The following is a 9851-nucleotide window of genomic DNA, read 5'->3' as shown; positions in this document are numbered from 1 at the left end:
ATGCTGATTTATTTAAAGTGTATGGTGAATTTTACACAACTTGAGAAAAAAGCCCAATAGTATTTGAGAAAAAAAAAAAAAATAAAGCTATTGAATCTCATTGTGGATGGGTGCAGAGAGATACTATATACTATAATTACACCTGTGAATAACTCCCGTTGATCGCCTAAAAAGTATCACACCCTGCAAGGAATTTACACTTCTCCAGAACCAATCCGGCCATTATTAGTGTGCAGTATGTTGCAATTAATGGATTTTTTCCCCCCGTTTAATAAATCTGGTGCAGTTTTTTTTTTTGTTTTGCACCTGTTTTTCCGCCGGGTGACATGTATACATTATACCTTTCATCCGCAGCAATGCACACTGGTTTGCAATAAACATTTATATAAACAGGTTTGTATATAGTTGTGGTATCTTTATTCTACCGAGTTCACCAAAATCAATTTTACACACAGATTTGGGGTTGGGGCAAAAGCTTCAATAATTTTAAGACCAACAATAGGGGGGGAGGCGGGGGCAAAATCCATGTAATGTTGCTAAATAAAATGGAGTGGATAAGAGACAGCAGAGAGGAGAATAAACGTTTGGGTTTCCAGAAGCAATTCCAATAAGAAAACGTTACATTAAGACAGCAAATATTTAGAAGTTTGGAAATGGGGAGTGTAACTCCAGTTAACGGCACGACAGATCACCAAAGAAATTAGGTAAAAGAGTAACCCTCCAATCGTGGTCAAGTGGTTAGAATTTATTCATCCGTTTCGGTCCAACACAACAGTCCTTTCTCAGGTTAACAAGCGGTGACCCCTCAATGTGTTAACCTTGTTTGTCCAATGTGTTGGACCAAAACATTGGATAAATAAATACTCAAAACAAATTCCTCAAAATGCAGGTCTGCTCTAGGACAGAGGTACAAAGTAGAGCTCTACTCACAAGTTCACAATACAATTCTTCATTTATTGCAACACCCAAGAACAGAGGAGAAACGACCTTTCAGGTCCCATATCGAGCTTTCACCACCTGATGAAAGGGCCATATGGGACCTGAAACGTTGTTTCTCCTCTGCTCTTGGCTGTTAGAATTAATGGAGAATTGCATTGTAAACTTGTACAGAGTAGAGCTCCACTCACCTCTGTCCTAGAGGAGACCTGTACTTTGTACCTCTGTCCTAGAGGAGACCTGCATTTCGAGGAATTTGTTTGTCTACGTTGTGTTGGCTGCACAAGCAGGATTCTCCTCGCCCGAACCCGTTTCCCAGCACTTTGGAACTGTAATGAATAAATACTCAACACTTGACCAAGATTGGAGAGTTACTCTTGGCCTAATTACTATGGGATTTCACCATCGAGTTTTCAGCACCTGCAAGAGTCATTTTTGCACACGCGTATACCTCAATATATTTTGGACGCCATATCACCAAGCAACACAGATACTCATAAATGTGACACCAACAAAGTCCCCTATGAGATTAGCTCCATTTAAATGAATAGCTCTAGAATCCTTCCAGCTTCTCATCTTCCTGAATAAGGACCACAGAATTCACATAACTTGCGAATGGTGGACGCTTGAAATGACAATGCATTAAACAAAAACAAAACAAAAAAAAGCTTTTTTGTACAGAAACATAGCTATCTAAACAAATTCAGTATCATTTTACCAAATAAGATTCAAGAATTGAATTTTCCAAGAAAAGGAGTACTATACAAAGTAAATGTCATTGGCTGTACCCTAAACACATACACTTCTATAGACTGGATGAGTAGTAATTTATTTCTCATTGTCCCAAGGGAAAACAGGAAAGTTTTTATTTATTTTTTTAAGAGGTGTCAAAAACAAAAAAGGAAGCACTTAATCTTCTTTTCCGTCACGCCACTGCCGCGAGCCTTCATTCCATGCCACGTAAACAAACAAAGCCAAAACCACGTGGACAGCAACCACTGCCACTATGGCAGCATAAAAATAACTGTCCCTGTTGGACATTCCAAGTGTAGCTGGAAAGCAGAATAAATAAAAAATTAACAGTGAATCCTTAATACCCAATTTTAAACACAGTAAATAAAGAAGCCAAAATGTGTCTTCTCAGGTTGAGGAATCCAAACACCCCACCCAGTTAAAAAAATAAATTAAAAATTTTTTTTTAGGAAAATTAATATTTCATTAACTGAATTTCTTATCAAGAAATGTTTTCAGCTGTTTACCATGTTTTTAATCAAAGCTCTACATCTGTGATATAACTCAATATAACACAATGGTGTTTGTTTAAATAATGTATGCAAAATCTCCAAAAGCAGGTGTTGCAAACTCCAGTCTGCATGGACCACCAACAGGTCAGGTTAAGGATATTCCTGCTTCAGCACGGGTGGCTCAGATTGACAGCCACCTGTGCTGAAGCAAAAACAACCTTAAAACCTGACCTGTTGGTGGCCCTTGAGGACTGGAGTTGGCCACCCCTGTCCTAAGGGGACGAAGAATGCAAGAAACACATTCAAGTTGATATGGTTATTACAATGAACTGGGAAAGAGAGCACCGACCTTCAAACACATAGACCTTCGAAGAGAAGTAGAGTCCAATCGGCAACATGATCATTAAAACAGTGAAGAATAGGAGAGTCTTTAGCGTAGACAATAAGGAACCTTCATTCCTGGAAAATAAGAGACAAGAGTACAATGTTAACTAAATGTGCACACTCATATGTACAGTGCATTATTGTGCTCTATTCCACTTGGTGTCAAGTTTAAAAAAAAAAAAAAAAAATCTTCCTTATCAATATATGTTGCGGTGGGAAAAAAAAAACCATTACCACAACATTTTAATATTAATAGTATTTATTATAATACATTATTAATATTCGATAAACATTTATCGGAAGTGGAAAACTACTGAAGGTTATCGCTGTGGTGCACACTGCGATTGGGATGAAACGGGGCAGATGTTTTGAGAAAGAGTGTGCGAGTTCTCTGATTCACGTACTCCTATGTTGACCTATTAAAAAGGAATTTACAAATACTAGTCATTATTAATAAAAATGTCAACACTGAGCACTGTTAAACGTGCATATACTTATCTACTGTATACAAAAAACATTTGGCACAGATTTCAGGCAGAGTAATATTTTGTATTTATTGTGCACCCTCCACGAAAGTGTGAGTGACACCAGAAACGACGTATACCAACTGGTCTTGAGAACTGGTTTGCTCAGGGTATATTATTTACATTAAACAGTATCACAGGGATCAATATTTTGGCTTTCAAAGACTTTAAAACCAGTTGATGCTGTATACACATGGCGATGCCAATAGAACTGAAGTCCCCTTTCAGCATTTGTACATACTCTATGTTTGGATATTCAGATTAATCCTTAGCCATTCTATACAAATTGTGAAAGGGGGACACCAACTGCACTAATAAAACAGAAGACCACAACACTAGCCATATGGATACTCTACTGCAGGGGTGCTCAACTCCAGTCCTCAAACATCCCCAACAGGTCAGGTTTTCAGGATATCCCAGCATCAGCACAGGTGGCTCAATGATTGATATGGGGGGTGGGGGGGTGGAGGGTGAGGACTGGCGTTTAGCACCCCGGCTCTACTGAGTTGATGTGTTAAGTACATACAGTATGTGCATCTTAAGAAAAAACACATTGCATTCATATTTCTTCAGGAGAATACTAAAACAGAATGTTTGTAAAGGTATGTGGATTACTCATGTGGTAAGGTGTTTAACAACTATTTATTGCAAGAACCAAATCCACAAGACCTATTAAGCATAAAACTTACAGGAATTCACTTGGTAATGCATTTTTTTTTAAAGTTTGCTACTACTTTCCACAAACCAATTAAAAGCCAAGAACGTATCTAAGTTCATATTTATGAAAAACAAGCACAATGGACCAAGGAATTCATTCTATTTAATCTCAGGTAGGATGTGCCACTTGTTTAGAAACAAAATATAATAGAATTGATCATTCATTTTTTTTTTAAAGGTCAAAGTGACAGTCATTCAAACTCGACCTGTGAATTGAATGTGAAGTGAGTGGGTTTAAAAAAAAAAAAAAAAAATACTAGTACTACAGGAGGTAATTCAGGAACTGGGAGTGATTAGATCATATCACTCTGGGCCAGAAAAGGCATATATCCTAGAGGCCACAGCAAGGACACCGACAGTGCATTATCAACCATGCAGTCCCAGGATTAGCCCCAATATTCACCAAATTCCCAAACGCCTCAGATTATTTATTTGGGGATTACATGAGAAATGCAACATAAGGATGTTTATCTCAAGTTACCATACATTCAAAGCCCTTTCCCATGCACATCCCTAGGAACCTTTGGAGACTTGATCACATTAAAGATTCAGCTATGAGGACACTTGATATCCACTCCCAGCACCCATCCTCTTCCAACACCCCTCCTCGCAAAACACCTCTCCTCTCACCGGAACCTCTCCTCTCCCTAACCCAGCAACTCTCCCCTCCCTAACCCAGTCCTTCTCCCCTTCAAATACTCGCTTATGTAGCCACCTATTCTTCTTGATACATTGTATCTTTCTCCTTGAAGCTCAGGAGGAATCCCAGGCCGGGCTACAGTGACGTGTCTTTCAGGGGAGACTAACGCCAAACCCCAGGGGGACGCGGGGCCCGGCCTGGGAGAGCTGCAACACTTACTGCCTGAAGTCCGGGGCCAGGGCGGGCGCCGCGTTCAGAGACCCTTTGTCATATCTCTCCATGCTGCCCGCTTCACTTCCTGGGTCTATGGCCCCGGTCTGTCACGTGACTCACGTCACGTGACTTCCAGACTGCCGCGGAGATAGACCGGTTTCACAAGGGCGGGTCTTAGCCTCGTTCTGGATCTCCGCCCGCCCCCTGTCAGCTACGTGACAGTGTTGCTAATAAGCTATATATAGAATAATCAATTGCCTGAGGGCCCTTAAGCTTCCAAGAAGTGGGCAATTTACTGTTATCTTTATATAAACACTGAGATGATTTTATTTTGCCCTGTTCCAGTAATCAGCTTGTTAAACAAAAAAAAAAAATATATATATGTTTTTATTTTTAATATCTTTATTTGACAAGTTTTTCTGAAACAGAAAGAAGGGGGGGTTGGGGAAGTTGGTGAGGAAAATCCAGTTTATTCTTTTATCATCTACTTCGTCCAGTTATAGAATTTCAAAACTGCGTGTTTTCAATGCTTGTGATGAAGACTTAGCGGCATATGTATCAAGGCAAAAGTGGAGCCATTTTGGTGCAAAATAACCTCTGTGTGCATCAAAGAAGAAAGTCCCATTTACATTTTAATAGGACTTTTTTTTCTTTGATACATATATATATTTATTTATTTATTTATGTATCAAATGTTTTACCAGGAAATAATGCATTAAGAGTTACCTCTCGTTTTCAAGTATATCCTGGACACAGACTTATAATGACAATACATGGCTCCACCTTGTATGTATTTATGTATGTCTTTATTTATATAGCACCATTAATGCACATAGTGCTTCCCAGTAGTAATACACGTGACAATCATATAAAAAACAAATAATACAAATAACACATAAAGGAGAGAAGTGCTTCAGACATAACAACAACATTTTGGAAAGGTAGTCCCTGCTCCAAAGAGCTTACAATCTAATTGGTTGGTAGAAAGGATTTAGCAGGGGCCAAAATGTATGTATACGGTGTAAAACTATCACTCATAGCGCTACTCATAAGCTTCCTTAAGGAGGTGTGTTTTGAGTTGGGTCTTAAAGGTGGATAGAGAGGGTGCCAGTCGGATATTGAGGGGAAGGGCATTCCAGAGGTGTGGGGCAGTCAGTGAGAAAGGTTTAAGGCAGGAGAGGGCTTTAGATACAAAAGGGGTAGAGAGAAAAGAGAAGACATCCTTGAGCAGAACGCAAGAGTCGGGATGGTGCATAGCGAGAAATTAGAGCTGAGATGTAAGGAGGAGCAGAAGAATATAAAGCTTTACAAGTGAGGAGGAGAATTGTGATTTCAGCAGGGGAGACACTGAGACAGATTTAAGAAAGAGTAGAGCGATTCTGGCAGCAGCGTTTAGGATAGATTGTAGGGGAGACTGGTGAGAGGCCAGAAGGCCAGACAGCAGGAGGTTACAGTAATCGAGATGAGAGAGAATGAGGGCCTGTGGAAGGAGGTAGTAGGGCCAGGTTTGGGAGGAAGTATGAGGAGCTCTGTTTTTGCCATGTTAAGTTTATGTTGTCGGAGGGACATCCATGATGATATCGCAGAGAGACATTCACAGACATTTCATGGACAGTTAGGGACAATATATGTTTTGGGCGTATGTAACAGTTACAGACCAGATTAAAATGTGAGACAGCTGAATTTAGAGTAGAGACACCACAGGATGTTTCAGACGGGTAGGAAATTGCACAGCACAGATTGAGTAAGTGGGAACCAGTTTATATTAGTGAGTTTAAAAGTCCTGTCATAATTTCCCATGGAGACTGTGATGGCAGACACAATAGATATCTGAAATTAAAGGTTGGACATCTTTTTGGAATGAAAGGTATTCAGGGATATACCAAATAAGTAAACATGGGAAGGATGTTGATCCAGGGAGAAATCTGATTGTCAATATTTGGAGCCAGGAAAGAATACATTTTTTCGCTTGTCATATAATTGGATAATGTTTCACTGGGGTTTTTTGTTTGCCTTACTCTGGATCAATATGCTGTATATACAAATATAGGATAAGTATCTGTCGTCTAAGTTTAGCATCGGTTAAACTTGATGGACATATGTCTTTTTATGTAACTATGTAACAATGTGGGAAGTTTATTTACCAAATCCTGGTAATAAAATAACCCAATGTGGACTGTATTGCCCTTTTCAAAAGTCATTTTAACAATTCTAAAAACAATTTTATAGAAGACCTTGCAAAAGGATCTTATTAAAAACACATCAAGCTAATTGATTTTACTGGCTTTACTTTGGTTCCCATGTTTTCAGTGATTGGAAATAGTTTTGCTTCAAATACAAACAGATGTAACCAGCTGTTTGCCCGCTGCTGTGGGAATTAACGCTTTGGCAGAGGCCAATGGAGGAGAATCCCACCCCCTTGTCCCCCATCCTGCAAATGCCTGAGGCACTTAACTTCACCATAGCCGCGTAGTGAGGGGGTTCACTCTTCCTGCAACCCACCCGGGAGGTTTAACCACCCATCCTGGGACAACTACAAGCGTCACCCACCCCCTCTACCACCAACAAAGCAGTTCCTACTATTTAACCCCTTCATTACCATAGCGGTTAGCCACTGGCTGATTCCTCTCTCCTGCAAGTTCCTGTTAAAAGTCAATGACTAAAAGAGGCAGCCGGATCAGGACTACAACTCCCAGGTGCCTCTGTGGCCTGGAGAGGGATAGAAGACATTACACCCAATCAGGGCAAAGGATGAGAGGATGGGGGGCACCAATGGAAAGAAAAGGACACGAAGGAGAGAGTGCTACAGAGGCCCCCGGGGGAGAACAGCTCTGTCTCAGTGAGCTGCTGCAGCTTGAGAGATTCCAGGACTGGTCAGTGGTGATCCGAAGCCAGTCAACATTCCGTCAGTGGTAGTGGACGCTGGCTGGTGTGCATGCAGATCGATCCCCAAAACGGGAGTTCGAGCATGGGCAACTCAAGGAAAGCAGCAGGAGGCGGGCACACCATCCGAGGGGATCCCCAACAGGAGACAAGTAAAGAGTACCAAAGCATTTGTGAAGTACGGGCCTGTTGATCTAATACAGTAAAGCGCTCCAACCGGGTGTCAGCACCATCACACGGGTCTTTATACCCAAGATTGGGCGGAATAAGCAACAGACTCTGACATACACCCGCACAGCGCTTATTGTGGGGAGTGTTATGTTCCCGGGCTGATGTTGATGTATGTAATGATCCTTTCTGTTAAGGATTATAAGGTACTAGAGTGTCAATTGCTACGTGCTTCATAAACTCGGTTACACTATTAGCATTCTTGTAGTCTGCCTTCCTCTGTCTGACCTACAGCCACGTGTTGCATATTACTTGGAAATAAAGGACTCAGGCCCCCACCTCAGCAACAGGTATCAGTCTGGGGGCAATTAACTAAGAGGATTTACACGTCTGAAAAACATTTTTTGAGCTTCAATCCAGGATGTAATCATTATTGGGGCATGAACACCAAACGTGCCTCATGGTACCCGAGTGACCACAATTCCTCCAGCACCAGAGACCAGACTCCGCAGGAACATTATTCCTCAGTTTAGAAGGGGTTAAATACCATCTCATTAGGATTTCATGTGTTCTCCTGAATGTGTGCAGATGTGGAACTTTATTTTGTTTGCGACCGTACCTGTTTCCAAATCCTTCTCCCAACTGATGGCATGATTGAGTCACGGGGTGATAGTAGGAGCCTGCAGATTGTTGTTGAACCCATGATCCAGCCCAGCTTCATTCAAGTAAAAGGTCTCAAATGGAGACATTCCCATCGGATCCTGCCCCTCCGACATAATCACTTGCAAATATCTCCAATGTTTTTCCTTATCTAGTTTATATTTAATTTGGAAATCTTTGAAATTGAGGATAGAGCCACGCCCTCCTCCCACCCCCACACACCTTTATTAGAAGACAATTTGTCCCATATGTGTTTTTTTTTTTTTTTTTAATAATAAATCAGTTCTGTACTATGAGAAAATACTTGTAGCATTTTTTTAAACAACTCTGAATTATAATTTTAATGTATTATAATGTAACGTCTTTTGTGTTTCTATAGCAACAATTTACTAAGTCACATCCCCTTCCTAATCTAAAACAGGCTCTGACACACCCCTTTTTGAGCCCTGCCCTCTCTGTAGCAGTGCAGCAATTGTATCATGTGACTGCCTGGTCACATGATCTTCCCCACAGAACTTTGTCATATTAATATGCAAGTGCGTCCCACTGACTACAGAATACTCCTCTGCAGCCATTTAGTGAACCCCCGAGCCGAATCGTCGCAGATCGATCACAGGAAAACGGATCGCTTGGCAACTTATCTAACTACTTATCATTGTGTGGATTGTATTGATGCACATATTAAAGGGAAAAAATGAAATAAAACAAAAAAAACGGCTTTAAGGAGTCTTTGAGAAAGAACATATAGTTCGAAACGCGTAGGAGGTTATCCTCTATGCCTTGATTCTCCATTAAATTATTTTTTGCATTATTGGATCCTCTTCTTGCTCTTTTTGGCTATGCACGACTTTTACTTCTCCACTTGGATCCTTTGACAGCAGCTGCACGTCTTTTCCAGTCTTTGAAGTGGGTGATTGTGAGTATAAAAATGTCTAATTTGAAGTGAACATTCCCACTGAAATAGAGGTCTGGTGATGACTTCACTTATCCCCTGTTTTCAGGGATTAATCTGTCTTTTGAGTAGACTTCACGGATATACTCATTCAATTGCTTATATGAATATGGATTCACCCATGTTGTCTACAATCTGGATTTAATTATATTACTAGCCTGGGAGTAGCGCATTTCTTTACGCTCCTCATCTGTACAAAATGAATAATAAAAAAGTTTCTCACATGGTTCCATTTATAAAAAAAACAAAAAAATGCACTCTGTTTATAAATATATATATAGTAGTTAAAAATCTTAAGGCCATAGTGCCTAGTGCCCACAAAACCATTAATCCGGCACTGACCAAGGTAGAAAATTCAAGTCCAGAGGGAAGCCCCCACCAGATTCTTCTTATTCTATGTACACAAGCCCCATCACACCTTTCAAACCTGATGGGTTCTTGCTTTCTAATTGTGTTGTGGGCTATTATTTGCTAAATAGATCAATATGTTTCTCTTAAGAGAGGATGTCATTATTGCAATCATTTTTTTG

General features: G+C 40.4%; 1 protein-coding gene across 1 annotated transcript; it reads right to left on the bottom strand.

The window, feature by feature from the left end:
• Positions 1 to 394: 394 nt before the first annotated feature.
• On the bottom strand, positions 395 to 4820 carry VMA21 (vacuolar ATPase assembly factor VMA21). Its single transcript, XM_075573310.1, has 3 exons — positions 4665 to 4820; positions 2530 to 2639; positions 395 to 1988 (listed from the first exon to the last, which is right to left on the bottom strand). The coding sequence occupies exons 1-3, from the start codon at positions 4724 to 4726 to the stop codon at positions 1846 to 1848; spliced, it is 315 nt and encodes a 104-aa protein (XP_075429425.1). The 5' UTR covers positions 4727 to 4820; the 3' UTR covers positions 395 to 1845.
• Between the last annotated feature and the right edge of the window lie 5031 nt (positions 4821 to 9851).

This window comes from Ascaphus truei, chromosome 16, assembly GCF_040206685.1.
Source record: "Ascaphus truei isolate aAscTru1 chromosome 16, aAscTru1.hap1, whole genome shotgun sequence".
NCBI classification, from domain to species: domain Eukaryota; kingdom Metazoa; phylum Chordata; class Amphibia; order Anura; family Ascaphidae; genus Ascaphus; species Ascaphus truei.
This window is presented reverse-complemented; position numbering and strand designations above follow the sequence as displayed.

What these genes read in the sequence shown, in the direction of transcription:
- VMA21 (XM_075573310.1), bottom strand. Translation starts at nt 4,726, where the DNA reads ATGGAGAGATATGACAAAGGGTCTCTGAACGCGGCGCCCGCCCTGGCC. An exon ending in CTGGCCCCGGACTTCAGGCA is followed by an intron (nt 2,640 to 4,664) that starts GTAAGTGTTGCA and finishes CTTATTTTCCAG; the next exon opens with GAATGAAGGTTCCTTATTGT. An exon ending in GAAGGTCTATGTGTTTGAAG is followed by an intron (nt 1,989 to 2,529) that starts GTCGGTGCTCTC and finishes TCTGCTTTCCAG; the next exon opens with CTACACTTGGAATGTCCAAC.